The sequence below is a fragment of the Penicillium manginii genome (genome assembly GCF_028828005.1).
Source record: "Penicillium manginii strain IBT 31320 chromosome Unknown utg000005l:1.0-5665137.0:1.0-5668048.0, whole genome shotgun sequence".
NCBI classification, from domain to species: domain Eukaryota; kingdom Fungi; phylum Ascomycota; class Eurotiomycetes; order Eurotiales; family Aspergillaceae; genus Penicillium; species Penicillium manginii.
Window position 1 is genome coordinate 3,692,010 of NW_026643106.1, and position 17,435 is coordinate 3,709,444.

General features: G+C 46.8%; 7 protein-coding genes across 7 annotated transcripts; 5 read left to right on the top strand and 2 right to left on the bottom strand.

The window, feature by feature from the left end:
* Positions 1-202: 202 nt before the first annotated feature.
* N7533_007752 (uncharacterized protein) lies at positions 203-2,353 on the bottom strand (the record flags this gene model as incomplete). Its single annotated transcript, XM_057104402.1, has 1 exon — positions 203-2,353. The coding sequence occupies one exon, from the start codon at positions 2,351-2,353 to the stop codon at positions 203-205; it is 2,151 nt and encodes a 716-aa protein (XP_056959359.1).
* A 410-nt stretch (positions 2,354-2,763) lies between these two features.
* N7533_007753 (T6SS phospholipase effector Tle1-like catalytic domain-containing protein) lies at positions 2,764-4,952 on the bottom strand (the record flags this gene model as incomplete). The annotated part of the gene is made up of 2 exons (XM_057104403.1): positions 2,764-4,112; positions 4,190-4,952. 2 exons carry the CDS (start codon positions 4,950-4,952, stop codon positions 2,764-2,766), a joined length of 2,112 nt encoding a protein of 703 aa, XP_056959360.1.
* A 2,613-nt stretch (positions 4,953-7,565) lies between these two features.
* N7533_007754 (DUF1993 domain-containing protein) lies at positions 7,566-8,096 on the top strand (the record flags this gene model as incomplete). The annotated part of the gene is made up of 1 exon (XM_057104404.1): positions 7,566-8,096. The coding sequence occupies one exon, from the start codon at positions 7,566-7,568 to the stop codon at positions 8,094-8,096; it is 531 nt and encodes a 176-aa protein (XP_056959361.1).
* Positions 8,097-8,955: 859 nt separating this feature from the next.
* Positions 8,956-10,926, top strand: N7533_007755 (cytochrome P450; the record flags this gene model as incomplete). The annotated part of the gene is made up of 7 exons (XM_057104405.1): positions 8,956-9,151; positions 9,219-9,331; positions 9,434-9,612; positions 9,667-9,818; positions 9,879-10,123; positions 10,176-10,447; positions 10,515-10,926. 7 exons carry the CDS (start codon positions 8,956-8,958, stop codon positions 10,924-10,926), a joined length of 1,569 nt encoding a protein of 522 aa, XP_056959362.1.
* A 924-nt stretch (positions 10,927-11,850) lies between these two features.
* Positions 11,851-12,093, top strand: N7533_007756 (uncharacterized protein; the record flags this gene model as incomplete). The annotated part of the gene is made up of 1 exon (XM_057104406.1): positions 11,851-12,093. The coding sequence occupies one exon, from the start codon at positions 11,851-11,853 to the stop codon at positions 12,091-12,093; it is 243 nt and encodes an 80-aa protein (XP_056959363.1).
* Positions 12,094-13,196: 1,103 nt separating this feature from the next.
* On the top strand, positions 13,197-14,583 carry N7533_007757 (uncharacterized protein; the record flags this gene model as incomplete). The annotated part of the gene is made up of 2 exons (XM_057104407.1): positions 13,197-14,480; positions 14,533-14,583. The coding sequence occupies 2 exons, from the start codon at positions 13,197-13,199 to the stop codon at positions 14,581-14,583; spliced, it is 1,335 nt and encodes a 444-aa protein (XP_056959364.1).
* Positions 14,584-15,381: 798 nt separating this feature from the next.
* Positions 15,382-16,825, top strand: N7533_007758 (Major facilitator superfamily domain general substrate transporter; the record flags this gene model as incomplete). The annotated part of the gene is made up of 3 exons (XM_057104408.1): positions 15,382-15,562; positions 15,615-15,712; positions 15,773-16,825. The coding sequence occupies 3 exons, from the start codon at positions 15,382-15,384 to the stop codon at positions 16,823-16,825; spliced, it is 1,332 nt and encodes a 443-aa protein (XP_056959365.1).
* Positions 16,826-17,435: the final 610 nt, after the last annotated feature.

A 17,435-nucleotide genomic window follows, 5' to 3' on the forward strand; every position in this document is an offset into this window, starting at 1 on the left:
ATTTAGAGTGCTATGGGAATGAGTGGAAGGAAGTGAGAAGCTATGGATAGCTGTCGGTGTCTTATAGGGATATGCCTTGCCATGCTCTTTGTCTGTTCTAGATAGGGTTCTTTCTTCCATCCATCGTCCACATACATAGGAGGGATTTGCCGTCTCCGTGGTTGGTAACATTTTGACTGGTAACAAGGTGGTCTGTCAAATATCAACCCGGATAGGCAGGATGTTTCGGCAGACCTTCATACTTCATCCGACAATGAATTCGACAAATATGCCGTACCACACTCCAACTGCCCAGTTCACGGGCTTTTGCTTCGACATAGGCAAGTTTCTTGAGTTCCTTTGGACTGAGACTCCGACTATTTAATGCATTCAACATTATATGGGTTAGTGACGCGTTGTCTATGTCACGCACAGATACCTCTAATGGGCTCCTCTGGCCTTGTCGCGATTGAAGTGGATCTGCACCGCGGTCCAACAATAACGCGAAATATGGGTTCATCTCAGTGACGGAGAGGTGATCCATCCCCCTGAGAAGGTTGGAAAGAATATTGTGACCAGCAGTGATATCGACCCCATGCGCGAGTAATGTTTCCACGGTAGAAATGCTTTTTTCCATGATATCCGGGAATTCTGAATAGTGTATATACTCCAAGAGGTTCCTTCTGTCTACCACAGATAAGTCGAATACCAAACCCCTTGCATAGAGCAGGTTGATGACCTCGGTATTGGACCCCTCGATGGCACTCACAAGTGCAAGTTGGGCTTCTTCGCTGTTCGGCGTGACCTTGTAACCCTGGGACAGAAGATATTCAATCGCACGGACACCCCCAGTGACGGCGAGTATAAGAGCTTCGCCCCGTTCATCTTGTAACAGTGAATCAAGAATCCCCCTTCGCTGGAGGATTCTCATGGTATCAATGGCTCCTTCCTGGAGAGCCTTGACCAGCAGCGATATGTTGTATGGTAAATCATCCCGATCAGCGCTAGCTCCTCGATCAAGCAAAAGCTCAAATATCTCGGGCGACGGTACGGCCTGGTGGAGGACATATGTTTCGTCATGCTGTCGATAGTTCGGATCCGCCCCATGATCTAAAAGGGCACGCACGATGGGCAAATGAGCTTGAGAGACTGCCACCATGAGCGGGTTTGCTGCGTAGATTTCTTCCCGCTTTTCCCCCAAGCTGGCATTGTATTCAAGCAAAAGCTGAGTGGTCCCCAGATGGCCGTGAAAAGCAGAAAATGCCAATGCTGAGGTACCGTGCTTTTCCCGGAGACAAAGATCATTTGGTAGACCCCTAGGCTTAATGTATTGAAAGACCGAATCACTCGGAGAGGTAGTATCAGGCGAAACACCCTGTTCAAGTAGCTTCCGCACAATAGATTCCCACCCGCAGGCAGCACCGGCCAAGAGGAGTAATTCTTGATCAATGCAGTTGAGAGACAGACTATCGACCTGTTCTGATAATTTAGTAATGTCCCGGAGCATTACGGCAGTAGAAAAATGACCGTGATCCACGGCGAGGTATAAAGGCGTCTTGAGCATCGACGCGACATCACGAATAGGACCGTCCGGATTACTTGCGTATTCCGACAGCATGTATTCCACAAGCAAAATGAGTATCTTGCAGTGCCCGGCTGAAGCAGCTTGACAAATATAAGACTCTGTTTCTTCAAGATCCGGACCGGCACCTTGATCGAGCAGGTACTCGGCGATCTCAAAATTTCCCGATATGACAGCATAAGAAATAAGCGGGCTTAATGTATCCTCAAGCTTACAGCCATTTTCTACCAGCAGCTTTATAATAGGCAAGTGTCCAGCGATAACCGCTAGCCCAAGAGACGCCTCTTCGTCCCACGCTGTCTGAGGATCGATTGGGGCCTTGAACTTAATCAAGAGCTTCACAATAGACTCATGGCCTCCACAAATAGCCAATGCGACCAGGCCTTTATGATGATGATCATCATCAATTGGGTCATCATCGTTGTTGAATCGGTACCATTCCTCACCCTCACCGAGGTCCGGATCGACGCCAAGTTCAAGCAAAAGGCGTGCCACGTCTTCATGTCCATGAATACAAGCCAAGGCCAAGGGTACCCAATTTTCTTCATAGGCCTCGGTTGGTGAAATGCCGGCCTTCAACGCATGGCGCACCGTTCTCTCAAAGCCATGTCTGGCGGCCCATTCGAGGGCTGTCGGGTGTGGAGACTGAGCATTGTGGAGGTAGAGGGAGTGGTTGAGGAGTGCGAAGAGTCGTTTATTTGTTCGGAGAAGAGAATTTATCGCGTGCTCGTCATCCAGAAATTCCGATATGACGTGGATGAGTTCGGCAGGAAGGTCTAGAAATTGTGGCATGTTTAGCTATGACTTTTGGGTGAATGGTGTATTTTTCATAAGCGCGTATTCGCGTCGCGACTCATGTGACCTGATAGAGCAACGCGGTCCATCACAAGGTCACGAATACTTTAATTTCGTTACTGCCTTATTCTGTACCAACTAACTGATAATTTCCGGATATATTGATATCAAATAAGCCAGATTTGAGGGGAAGCTAGGGGCTCGTCAGAATTCCAGCTCTGACTTGGCCCACACTACTCCTACTGTACTCCTGCCTGAGGCCAACACCCCCTGATATCGCCTTGAAGCAACCTTCGATGCCCACAAAATGGCTTATGATCAATTGAGAGGTCTCCGGATTATTATTGCGGAGTTGAGCTCACTAAATAGGATATTATTACAGTACTTAAAATAAGCTATTCCCAAAATCAATGGACAGTGCTCAAACACAATCGCTGTGGGGCCTCTTGCTTCGAAGCTTCCAAGGAAATAGTTTTTTCTGCAGGAAGCTTTGACGCATCAACTGCTCTTAAATCCTCTGGTTGAACAGTAGGGTCAAAGACGGTTGATTGGGATTGCTCACCCCAGCCCTCACTTTCGTCGTGTGAAGCACGAGCATCCGCGCCACGAAGCTTTTGCACAATGGAAGGCTTGAGACCATATTCCGTTTTGCTGTAAGAATCAAAGTCAAAACGCTCAGTTCGAAACCCGCTGTTCAGCTCGTCGTCCAAAGCATCCACGTAGGAATAAGCAGGCATTCCTGCAATTGCAAGTCGCTCATAAGAGTCCTGTGCACCAAGCTTCCACTCCGGCACGGCCTTCGACGAATTCCCAAATTTGTACTTGTGAATGACGTTACCGTTCTCATCCAGTTCTTTCCAGCGCTTGTAGTCCCCGCCGGGGGCAAGGGGCTTGTACAGGGAGTGCTGCTTGCTATCCTCCTTGTGGAGCATCTTCATTCGCTCCACCCTGTAGTTCACGACAGGATGAATATGCTCAAATGTTTCTCCGGCGTATTTGCCAGTGTCATTTTTGGTGCCGTATTCTCCCGGGGTCCGCCATTTCTTCCCATTCAGATGATAGAAAAGACTATAGCTGTTGATCAAAATACCTTCTCCCCAGCCATAGCGACGGATTCCCTTGTACTCTGGAGGTTCCAGCATCTTTGAGGGGTGCATGATGCATTCAACAGCGCGGGACACCCATTGTTTGAATGAATCTCTCTTCAAAGTGCTCACAGAGGCTTCCCAGTGCTCGTACTTCTTGTTTAGCGTTTGGAGGTATTCCTCGCGTGCTTTCATAGCCTGCATAACGAAGCGCTCGTCGATGGAGAGGTGATTCTTGATCTGATCCAACATCCACGAGTAGGTAATGTTAGACATTTCCTCCATATCACCGATATTATTCAAGGTACTGTCGTCTCCTCCACCGATGTTAACGTGGTAGCCAGGGAACCACACTTGCTTCAGCTCGGACTGAACCTTCAATCGCTCCTCGGATTTCATTCGTCGTCGAGTTACTTTGTTCCAGGCCTTCGCGACTTGATTGACATTTCTCGCGGCAGCGTTCACCTCAGCGTCGGTGGCCTGGCCACTTTCCTTGAGATTGATCGCCTCTTGTAGGGCCTCTGAGTATCGCTTTTCGGCTTCAGCCTCTTCTTTCTTTCTGGCATCCACATCCTCTCGTGTACAGGTTTTGTTCGGTAAGTACCAAACCGAGGGAGAAAAGGACTGACGGTGTTCGTCTAGGGCCAAGGCTTGGAATGCGTGTCTGATATCTTGAAATGTGTCAGGTTTCTAATTCAATTCGGCGTGATACTGTCAAAGCAAGGCATCAATAGATTTTTGTACTTACTTGGCGACAGTCCAACATTATGCCAGCCATCCTTGCCCGTAGATGGTAGCTTGAAACCAAGCACCTGCGGCATGCCTAGGGAGCCGACTGTGTCAAAGACTCCAACGACTTTAACCTCTCTCGATCCTTCCTGTGCCCAATCACCCTGTGGGGCATGTTCATAGCGAAACTTTCGGTTTCCCTCCGTGCCAGCACCTTGATGTTCATCCGCCTTTCCGAACATCCAATCAAACCATAAATCACTTCGATCGAAGCGCTTCCCCTTCTTAACCTTTTTGTACTGGCGCCATAGATCCGGAAAGCTATTCAGCTCGGATTTATGACAGACGCCAATATCCGAGATCAGTCCTGCGATCGTGCGAGCCGTGTACGCACCGCGCGAGAAACCAAAGCACATAATCTCATCACCGGGGTGGTAGTTCAAAACGCAGAAGTTGTAGGCCTCGATGACGTTTTGCTCAACGCCCTCGCCGAATGCACCTTCAATAACATCTTCCACCACACTAGGGCTGGTTCCGACTCCGGAGTCGTAGAAGACAACCTGCTGCCACTGATTACCGTGTTCATCTGTGCCGGTATGGTTTAACGACCGACACAAACGGGTGACATTCGACGGGACGTTCCTCTTGCCAGACACGGCAGATTGCCAGGTGCCGTCACAGCAGATAATAATGCGCTTGCGAGTGGGGGCGCGCTGCGCATCCTTTCTGTGGCGAAGGACACAGTCCTCAACCGGGAAGCTCTCGGTATCTGCAGGTGCCATTAGGAAAAACAAATACTCAAGGACAGGCAGTGCAATTAATAGTAAGAGCAGCGAACGAGGAAAAGAATATGAAGCGAAGACTCCTCGGCCGGGGGCGGGGAGCAAAATACTCCATTTTCAGGGCTGCAGAATTTCCCAGCTGAATGAGCACCACTTCCCGGCAGGGGGGCGCCGTCTTGGTAACGCATACAGGGGGCCACCTGAGCAACTATCGCCGCAAGCTCTCCACTTGGCACCTCTTCATCGCGAACTTGTGGAGCGCAGAGGAAGCTAGTCTGATGAGACTAACCAATCAGCGGCGTGTAATGTGGATGCCTTGACGCTAGGACATTCAGCCCCTCCACTTGTGGATGTATCTTCAAGATCATGCTCGGCTCGCATCGCCTGTGGGCTTGTCATATGGCCAATCATCGTCAAGGAATTGCAGGTTTGACGAGCGATAGAGTTTCGCACAGGCGTACAGGGTGGCCTCACGGCACGCTGCCAAATGATTTGACTTTAAGTAGACACGGGTTACGCTGCAATTGTGCATTGATGCATATGTAATCGATGTTGAAGATCTGGCAACTTGTGAATGTAAGTTAATCAACTGATAGGGGGTGATGAATGGGAGGGGATGAAAGTGGTGATGTTCGAAGGTTGGTGGGTGGTGAGAGAAGAAGGGAACGAAGCTATCTAGAAGGGGACGAACGCCTGAGGCATCACGGCCTCAACATCAACAATACCGACAAGAGCGTAAATAATGACATCATACCGGTAAGCCTGAATCAATAGAAGCCAACGTAAGAGGTTATTACTCATTATTCAACTCATTTTCTAGGATCTGTGTACGGTCCGAGTCAATATAATTCACCTGATATTACAGTGAAAATGGATCTTCTGGATTCTTCTCATTATCATCTCCAGTGTGGTCTCTGCTGTCATCGACATCGTCAATTGCGAAACAAACGATGAGACTTTGATTCGATGGAAGACAAAACGTCTTCGAAAGAAACCAACCAACTGGAATTGAGAAGCTGATACTATTGGACTCGAAAATCAATGACTCGAAGGGGGTTTTATTCGGAGAGCCTTTATACGTCCTTTCAAACTACTCATGAAGTCACCCATTGTCCTCATCCTGTGCCTCTATCTTTCTACGATTTGTGGTGTTCTTTACCTCCTACCTACTACAGTTTCCGAGATCTTTGTATCTCAATACGGGTTCTCAGAGAGAGTTTCGGGTCACATAATAGTGTATTTTTCTTTGGTCACTCCCATTGTTGGGCTCGCGCCTCTGGAATTTGGCATGATAGGTTGTTTCTATCCATTTAACAAATCATCCTATCAACAGCTACGAACAATGTACCCCGTCTGCGATCGCAGCATTAACTGTTTTACAGTCACTTTAAGTTATGGGCGCATTTCTTCTGCACGCGGGGCCCGCGATGTATGCATCGCTCGGTCTCGGCCGGGGGAACAATATGTCGTCGCTCTTCTGTGTGGTGTTCATTCCGGTACGCGTTTTCCTATATAAGTATGGAAAGCTGCTTCACGAAAAGTTCCTTGTTGATATACAGATGACCATCATACTTAGGAGTTGTGAAAACAGGTCGATTGAGTCTGAAGATTTCGTTGGCTTCCACGCATTCCAAGGTTCTCTTGTTTAGGACTGAGCCTTATCAGTTAGATTCTTTAGTACTTCAATAGAAATATTTTACTTCATTCTCCATATCTTGCGAAGAAAGAGCTACAAATTCATATCGCAAAGTAATTAATACCTTAGGTGTGGTGCTTTCTGGGCACGGCCACAAGGGAGCCTACAGAAGGGGCTTGCATGGATATGGCTAGCGTGTTAGAATGCGCCTAGAGATGAGGCTCTTAAATAAATTGAACATTAAACTGACGTGGGCTTCGGGGTGAGATGCGATTTCGAGCACTGCCGCGTATATTCGATCACTCGAATTTACGGTTTGATGTTGAGCTCCTGAACTCACCTCTTACGTGTCAAACTGCCCCTGCTAGGCTGTAAAGGATCCGTCAGGAGACGCATGAAACTGTTGAGGACCTTAATAATGGTTTTCATTTTCGTTGGTTTTATCATCCCCTCAAACTCTATCAATAACTGGGCAACAAACAACCCATTTAAATTGGTAAGCAAGCAGTTCACCGACTTTATCACGGTCGCCTTACATGGTCCCCGGAATACGAGCTACAGCACACAAATCTGGGGGCTTACCGGGCTTCGGGTCAATTCTTAAATCAAAGCCCGGGCTCCTCGTACCCGGGGATTGGTTCACCTGGGTTATTACTTTGGATTAATAAACATACAAAGATCCCTTCGTTTCGAAGCGGTTCCTTTGGCGGGGTATTCCCAGAAAAGTCAAGGATTTGGTTGGAATTGCGGGTCTGTTTGTCAGAAATTCCAGCTTTGGCTTGGCCCACTTCACCGTTGGGGCTCGGATCAACCAAGGATGAAGACGTCCATTGTGACCACGTGTAGTGTAGTGTAATATTTAAAGAGAATGCCCACCACAAAGTTGTACAGATTAAAAAAAACACCTTAACAAGATTCCATTGAACTCATAACCTCAACTCATCAATCTTCCTCGCACTCAATATCAAACCATAAACATGTCTTCTTTCTCTCTCTACGACGCAACCATCCCGACGGCCCAGAATGCCTTCAAGTCCCTGGCCAACATCCTCCGCGAAGGCGAGAAGCACGCCAACGCTGCATCATTCCCTACAGCCCGTCTGGTCGAAGACATGAACCCCCTGACCTACCAGGTCCACATCGCCGCACAATTGGCCGAAAAAATGGTCGCCCGGTTTACTGGCCGTGAACCTACCATCTTTGAAGACAACTTGTCTTCATTCGCCGAGATGTATGAGCGAATTGAAATTGTCCAGAAGACCCTCGACGCTGCCGATAAGGAAATTGTCAACCAACGTGCCGACCATGTCCAGGCCACACCCCTTGGCCCAATGAACATTGACCTCTCGAACACCGCGTACGCGACTGCTTTCACTTTGCCGAATCTGTACTTCCACTTGACCACTGCCTATGCGATTCTGCGAAAGGAGGGTGTCCCCATTGGAAAGAGGGATTATCTTATGAACTTTTTGGCTCCCCACATGCCCCAGGCTGCTGGCGGAAACTAAGAGGCGGGGATGTGCGTTAAAATATAAACATGTTTGAAAATTTACTAGTCACAAAAGTCGGACATTAATTGAACGGAATGCAAACATTATGAACACTTTCTGGACGGTGATGATTTCTAAGTATCGTTCTGAAGAGCGAGATCTGTTGTAGAAGCTGAAATATTAGACAGTAGCTCGCCTAGGTGCAGGGTAGTTAATGACTGTTACTAAATGCCCCGTTGTACGATGGCCACGTCGCCTGAAACCCGAGGCGGCAACTTGAGTCTTGGCAGGCGTATTGTCAACTTTTTAAGCTCAGGTGCTTAAAGGCATTCGGCATGATCGATTTGAATGCTTACAGGGATACCCCACTGCTTGGAACCGAATTGGGCGAGATGACATATGACCCCCGGGCAACGGCCATCTGCTAATATCTCAAAGGATGGACGGTTGTGACGGTGGGCAGCACTAGTTAACTAGTCATCACTGGTAAAGTTAGGTATGCCAAATAGGCATCTGCCACGATGGAAGCGACCAGCAAAGTTCTCTGGCAGCTTGAGCTGGAAATAATTGACCACTCGTAGGTCTTTTATTAAACAGATGTGGGGTGAGAAAAGGGAACGTGCACAATGGCTTTGTAGAGTGGGGGCCTATCTCTGCCCCTCAGCCTATTGCAAAACCATAGCTACCTAGTATGATGCATTCCTGCAGGGCCAATAAAGCAAAGTCAGCCAATCAGTACTAAAGTGAATATGTAAGAACGGGATAATTGCATTCCTTCGAACGGGGAGGGGCAGTTACAAATATAATGAAAATTTGCGTGTCAAAAGTTGTGTTTCCCGCGGTACTTTTATTTTTCTTCAAAGGCAATCCTATCAATATGCTCCTCATCTTTTGGATTGGTTTGTTTATTTCTGTCACGGGGATTCAAGTAACCAGAGCCTTGTTTAAACGGAGAAATCGGCCCCCGCTCCCGCCCGGTCCTCCACGAACTCCGATTATTGGAAACTTGAAAGACTTACCCGCCGTGGACCAGCATTCTTGGTTGCATTGGCTTAAACACAAAGAAAAATATGGTAAGAATAATCCCCGAGGCTTATAGATTCCTATTGATGATATTGATGTAAAAAAAGGACCCATTAGTTCAATCAATTTGCTGGGTGAAAACATCATTTTTCTTCACGATGTTCGACTTGCTGTGGAATTACTCGAAAAACGATCCGTTATCCATTCTTCCCGAACTAAACCAACCTTTGGTGAGATGTGGGTTCTCGGGCTACCTTTAATACTAGTGGTAACTACTAGTACTAGTATCCGGAATCAAGACTGACACCTGAATATTTAGGTGTGGCTGGCAGTATATTACTGGTGCCATGGCCAACTCAGAACATGTTCGCCGGACTCGAAAATATCTTTACCAAGAGATAGGATCCAATAACTCTGTCGCCTCATTCAACGAACTTCAGTCAGCTGAAGTCGCACATTTGTTACTGCGGCTTTTGAACAAGCCCGAAAATCTACAGCAACACATCCGGAAGTGAGTTCGATCTGTGGAGCAGGTAGAACCTACACCTCTAACGTACCATAATAGGGAAACAGGCGCACTTGTTCTCAAGCTCAGCTATGGATACACCATTGAGTCCCATGATCGTGATCCGCTTGTTGATCTGGTCGATAAAGCAATGGAAGAGTTTATTGTTGTAATGCTTCCACTAACATGGTTGGTGGATTTCATCCCCATGTGTAAGTCGTTGGAGACACCTCGGAACCCGAATCCCTGTATTCCTTCTAACATCTGAGCAGTAAGGCATTTACCCTCGTGGTTTCCCGGAGTCGGCTTCAAAGAAAAGGCTAAACAATATAAAACCAAGTCAACTGCACTTAGTGATGTCCCCTACGAGTTCGTCAAAGAGCAGATGAAGAAGGATGGATATGTTCCATCCTTGTTGTCAAACATCCTCAAGAAAGAACCTCCAGCTCCCGGATCTATGGACGAAACCATAATAAAATGGACGGCCGCATCTGTGTATGCAGGAGGAGCTGATACGGTAAGCAAATAGGGACTCTTCATACCCGGAAGTTCTATTAAACAATAATTAGACAGTTGGAACGGTTTCGAGCTTTTTTCTGGCAATGGCTCTATTCCCAGATGTGCAGCGCAAGGCACAGCAGGAGTTGGATGCCGTCCTTGGTGAAAATCGACTGCCGCAATGCAAAGACCGAGAGAATCTTCCTTACATCGATGCGCTGGTGAAAGAAGTATTTCGATGGCACCCGGTGGCTCCAATGGGTATACCGCACGTTTCGACAGAGGATGACATATGTGAGGGTTATTTCATCCCCAAAGGATCTTCAATTCTCACAAATCTTTGGTAAGAACGCTTCTATCGATTCGTATAGTTGGCCTGGGGAAACTCTGTTACTAAATTGAACATCAAGGGCATTCGCACACGACGAAGATGTGTACCCAGATCCTATGAATTTCAAGCCTGAGCGCTTCCTGGCAAGCGAGTCCCATGTTCCTGAGCGCGATCCTCGCTTCATTGTGTTTGGGTTTGGTCGTCGAATTTGCCCCGGTCGCAACGTTGCTGACACGAATGTTTTCCTAATCATTGCACAAGTTCTATCTGTTTTCAATATCTCAAAGCCTCTGGTAGATGGCAAAGAGCAAGATATTGCACCAGAGTTTTTGCCGGGTGTACTGAGCCATCCTGCTCCGTATGATGTTACTATTCAGCCACGAAGTGAAAAGCATCGTGAGCTAGTTAAGTCTCTTGAGCAGACTTATCCATGGAAAAAAAGTCATGCAGAATTCCTCAAAGGTGTACCCGATTTGAATACTACTATTTAGTGTCATCAATGGCCAGGATATATTTGAGACAAACTTCCTTGCTAGTGCTGCATTTCACGATCACAGCTTATGCCAGCTTACTATGCCAAGCTATGTGTACATAGAGCTTAACTTTTATGCGGCTATGAATTATTAATTACTAGCTGTTAGAGCATCTTTCAAGATGTCCGTTGGACTATATAGACAGAAATTTCTTGGAAATACGCACTTCCTCCGCAAAAGAATCCACTGAATTGATCCCCGAAAGTAGTATGACGCTAACAATTTACAACTTTCCAAGTCACCCTCGTTCTCTATTTAGCTTTATCATCAAAGATAAGAAATGTAGGGTCGATTATAGTGACAATCCCTCAATGCTTATTAGTAGACGGCGGTATCTAAGGAAATGCACTTGACAATGCTGCAAGAATTTTTCAGCTGAGGTGGAACTGCATTATTATGCGTGCGACTGTCTTGCGCCAGGGCGGGGGATAATTTGCTACCGAAAAGCCGCGATTGTTTAGTTTTATCTGTGCCGTGGGCGCGGCAAGGGCGGAACTATGAAATCGGGAACAGAGAAAATCGATCGCCTGCCAGATTAGCTTTGGGATGCTACAGCAAACTTTCAATGAAAGGAAGTTCCGTGAAGATAATGTCTTTTCTGTCATAACCAATTATTTCTTCGTGGTGTAGTACGGACTTGGGGGTCTACTAGTAATACTTCAAGTTTCCAACTTGAAGTCCAAGCTTTTTCGTCGACACGCTCCTACCATTACTAGTGTAGTAGTGCAATTGTAAGATTATCAGCTCTAGCCCCCAGTGTCTTTGCTCGTTTATATGCAATGCAATCTAGAATATGGTGTCCAAAGGCCTCAAGATGCCCAATATTGCTGCTATTAAGCAACCGGCCCCGCCGTCTGCTTTTTGATGAATATCGCTATCAAAATGCCTAGTACATCTCAATCGCAACGCATTTTTGCCCTTGCACTGTCAACAAATGGTGTTAGCACCTGCGAAATTGCCGATATGCCAGGCATACATGTCAGAACTGTATGGTTTATTATTCAGCGTGCAATTGAACGTGGTTATAATCTACAGCAATGTCCTATTCAAATCGAGGATCGTTTTGTCGCAGATGCTCCACGTAATGGCCGTCCTCGTAAATCTACAGAGGCCACGCAGGAATGAGCCGCTAAGGGAACAGTCGTGATCCATGATTCTTGGCTCTTTGACCGCTATATGCGCAAATTCAGAGGAGACTCGAATTTCCCAGATTATCGAAATATGCCGAAAGACTTGATTAGAGAATGATATTTCAACCAGAACTTTGCTACTTAGCACAGACGTCAGATTGGCAAAAATCTGGCTACAAACCAAAGTCTTGCACCTTTCAGCGTTTGTCCGTGGAGACCAGACGAGCATATCGTCAGGCCCATGGACGATAAGTCATAAACTTTTGCCGAAATTGAAGATAAGATTTTGTACACAAAATAAGAAATTTAGTAATGGTTGGGTCAGGCCATTATGTTCTTTTCGCCGCCGAGACTTCCTATGCTCGTTAATTTTACGGGAAATGGACTCGTGTTTGTCTCGGAGATGTGTGCCAAGTGCTTGGCAACAGAGGCTTATTGGATCCAGCCAAATGAAATCACCTGAAGATTTCCCCTTTGTGGAGCGTTGGCTTTCGCCATTGGCTTTCCGATGGCCCTACAACAGGGTGCCATGCGGGCGGGGCTTAACCTAGGCTTTGCTTTGATCAACCTGAGAGATGAGCAACAGGTTACATTGTGGCCATTAATTTTTCATTGCTTCGAGATCTCATGCCCCAGGTGTAGCCATGTATGTGAACGGATGATGTTTGAACCGTGTAATTGAGGGAAATGATCTAATAGACTTAATAGAGCCAAACTCAAGACCCTCGAAGTTTTTGAGAACCCAGGGACAATGTTCAGCTACGGAGCGAGATATGACAGCCCCGCTTGCATCGCTTACAGAAAAGTGAATGTAACACATTGACCAAGCAAGCTCCGAAAGTACCCCGGACCTGATTTCCACTTTTGGGGTCGCGAAACCCCACTCAGCGGTTGCTTCCGACTTTCGGCTGCTGGTCCCTTTTATCAATCATATCTGATCTTTTAAAAGTTTGGATCCTGAACTGTGCTTTTTATTTTGATGAAATACTGGTTCGCACATTCCTTAGCCGGTCAAGACCCCCCCCTTCCCACCTACAAGCTTGCAAGAACAATCAGCTCACGACTCAATCCTTGACGAGACCTTTCCTATTTCGCACCATGGCGACCGACGCCGTCCTCAAGGACCCAGAATTCATCGACCCAGAAAGACAGCGGATATTAGAAGGAGATGCTCGATTCAATCGGCTCGGATGGAAACGCCTAACGGTGCTTTCTATCGTAGAGGCAATAGCTCTTGGAAGCTTGGGTCTCCCCTCTGCTTTCGCGGCCCTTGGGATGGTCGCAGGATTAATCTTGACTGTGGCACTCGGCTTCGTGGCAATTTATGCAGGATACAATATCGGTCAGACTAAGTTGAAATACCCACAAATTGGTCACTATGCAGACGTCGGGCATTTGTTATTTGGCAAGTGGGGTTCCAAGATCTTCATTGGATGCTTCGTGACGTTACTTGTTTTTGTCATTGGGTCTCACTGTTTGACTGGTGCTATTGCGTTCCGAACTATTACTGAGAGCAGTGTCTGTGCCCTGGTATTCAGTATCTCATCAGCAGCTATCTTGCTGCTTCTTGCGGTCCCTCCCTTTTTTGCAGAGATTGCGATACTGGGGTACATCGATTTTGCCTCAATCATTATAGCCATCGGGGCTACAATGATCGCGACGGGGATTCGATACTCGGGTGACTCTGCTATTGTCGACCCAGACATAATTCCGTGGTCAGCATGGCCCAAGGCTGGTCTCACCTTTTCAGGGGCCATCGTTGCGACAAACAATATTGTGTTTGCGTATTCCTTTGCTGGTTGTCTACCATCATTTATGGATGAGATGCACACACCGGAAGACTACATTAAGACCCTGTGGTGGATGGGAGGCATTCAGATTGTTGTCTATAGTCTCACTGGATCGATCATCTACGCTTTTGTGGGCCAGGGAGTACAATCACCGGCTCTGCTCTCAGCGGGACCACTCATGTCCAGAGTGGTCTTTGGAATTGCACTACCCGTCATATTTATCTCTGGGTCTATTAATACCACAGTGGTCTGTCGGTACATCCATGGGAAGTTCTACAAGGACTCAATAATTCGGTATATCAATACTACGAAAGGTTGGGCATCATGGCTGGGTCTAGTGTTTATCGTCACCCTTCTAGCCTGGGTGATTGCTGAGGCGATTCCAATTTTCTCGGAGCTTCTTTCCATCATATCGGCGCTGTTTGTCTCCGGGTTGTCTTTCTACCTTCCACCTGTCATGTGGTATTTGCTCTTGAGAGAGGGTGCATGGTACGAAAAGAAGAATCTGAAACCTGCGATATTCAATGCCGTGGTTTTCAGTGTGGGGATCATTATTTTTGGGTGTGGCACGTATGCCAGTATCGCCGAGCTTGTAAGTTCATATTTTCCATACAATTCGTGTTCGTGGCTAATTTATGATTTAGATCACCAAGTTCCAGTCGGGCTCCGTTGGAAAACCGTTTACGTGTTCTTGAAATTACCAAATATGTGAAAAAAAGCAATATATCACATGGTGAAATGGCGGGGCCACTCTGATCTTCTCCAGGGCCTTCTGGATCTCGTGGCTTCACATGGTCAACCCTGTGATTAACTTGAAAGATAGAGTTTTAGGCAGGGATGCTGGACGCGTTCCTGGTTTCTATCAACAGGAGCTAGAGCATATGATGTCACGGTGTATTCATAAGAAGAACAAACGTCTTTAGGTTCAAGAGAGGAAGTTTGCCATGACTACGCCCTACATTCCAACCCTTGCAACCACCGTCGCTAGCCGGCCTTGCGCGCTGGGTCGACGATCCCCCCCTTTGGATGATCCTATGCCCCACGATTAGCACGTCAAATCTGGTCTTTAAATTATTCTCCTTGCTAGAAAACCAATGACCCAATCCGAATACCCACTTCGTACAAACTCTACGTAGCACCCCCAACCCACTACACATTGTATCACGATGATCAAATTCCCGGTCCAATTGCATGATACGCACGTCCCCTGCTTAGCAGATCTAAATACAGACCCCGGATCCTCGGCCATCGGTTCGTTTCTTCCGAAATTCAAAAGAACCAATTGGCTGCCCGCGTCACTTCTTGAATTCCTTCCGTCACTTGATAGATACTTAGGCTTTCATCCCTTCCTAGAACAGAAGTACCCTGGGGCATTACACAATGTGACCTAAGCAATATGTCGATTACCTTTTATTTCATAAAGAAAGCTGAAACTTTTTCCGGCGGGCTCAGGCTTTGAGAACTTTCTGAAAGCCTACGACAAATTCGACCTCATGGACCACTCAAAATCCTTATCAGCGACTTCCGATGCGCACGAAGAACAAGAAATTGCTCTATGTCACGAAAGTGAAATAAAAGATATTGGGGAGGAGAATGGGCTGCCCCCAATGGATGGCGGATTTCATGCATGGATGTTTTTAGCGGCTTCAACCATGATAGAAGCCCTGACATGGGGTTCGTCTATCATTTAACGACTGGAATGGATTTCACGTGCTAATATAACTAGGGTTCGCATTTGCTTTTGGAGTATTTCAGAGCTATTATCGTGATAATGAACTATTTGAAGATTCAGGCATGGTGGCCGCCATCGGCACGTGTGCAACTGTAAGATCCTTGGAGGTTTCAATTTAACATATCAGGACCCCGACACTAACATCTCTATAGGGAGCAGCCTATCTATGTTGCCCGTGTGCAATTGTTTGCATGATACTTCTTCCTCGTCTGGCTCGATGGTTCTCGACAATAGGATTGGTGATAATGTGCTTCTCTTTGGCCATGGGATCTTTTTCATCGAATGTTACGCATCTTGTTCTTTCCCAAGGTATTGGATTCGGCATCGGTGGCTGTATTGCCTATAGTCCATCCATTTTGTTTATGACCGAATGGTTCGACAAGAAGCGAGGCCTCGCTTTCGGAATCGTGTGGGCTGGGTCGGGGCTGTCTGGAATCCTCTTCCCCATTGTTCTAGATCGTCTGCTGGGACAATTCGGATTTCGCACAACGTTGAGAATTTTATCAGGAGTACTCTTCGTCCTACCACTTCCATTCCTATACTTTCACAAGCCCCGGCTTCCAATTCAAAAAGGAGTAGCCCATCGTCGGCTGACTACACGATTTTTATCAAACCGGGTGTTTGTCATTTACCAGGTGGTCAACATCTTCGAGGCGCTTGGATTTTTCCTGCCCGGTATCTATCTTCCCTCGTTCGCACGATATATCGGAGTCTCGGAGTTCCTTTCTTCTATCACAGTCACGACTTTGAACCTGGCATCGATATTTGGCAGCATCTCGATGGGATTTCTATCGGATCGCTGCAGTGCACTGACCTGTGTTTCTATATCCACTATCGGGACTACGCTTTCCGTGTTTCTTCTTTGGGGGTTTTCTACCCAGATCCCGCTTCTGCTGGTATTTTGTGTCGCATACGGGATTTTCGCGGGGAGTTTCTCGGCAATATGGTCGGCGATTATTCGCGAGGTTCAAAAAGTGGACAAATCTGCCGACGCAACTATAATATTCTCGGCGATCGCATTTGGTCGAGGAATCGGGAATGTTGTCAGTGGTCCATTTAGTGAAATGCTACTGAATGTAGATAATTGGCAAGGGTATGCGCGGGGAGCATATGGTAGCGGATTCGGACTGATTATTGTATGTACAGGACTCACTTCTCTTATGGGGGTTTTATGTTGGATTGCGCGTGCATTCAAGTGTATATAAATTTGCCTAGGTACTAGCGCCACCTATGGAGTTATAGAAATTCTTGATACCTACTAGTAGGTATTGTGTGAATTCCAAAGCGGACCTTGGGCAACTTGTACATCCGAGTCTAGTTAGTTATATGCCTCTCCAACCTCGTAAAATCTCGAGGAATTTATCATCGACCCCGGTGTCAAAGGGGACAGTTGGACTTAGATCTAATATGGTAGGCTTCATTTAAATTCCCATTCTTTTGCGACCTGAGGAAAGTGCATTGAGGTTCACGGGCGTAGGCACCTAATTATATCACAGCGGGGACGATCGCGTCCCACTTGATAGCTTAAAATGCCCCATTTACCTAGAGCTCAATTAGATAGAGTTCTCTGGAAAATGGCGGCTCCGGATATAGAAATACGACATTGCTCATCTAGGTCTGAGTTAGATGGGAAACAGGTAGTACTTCAATTAAATCCTTTTCATTCTTATGTCATTTTCATCATCTCTTAACAACTTTTCCGATTGAAAAGCAGATCGGTCAACCGCACTGACTGAACATGACGTCAATACCCCTCCGTTTGCATTATCCATCCGGTTTTACTTTTTCGGTTGTCGAATCCTTACAGGAACTGAC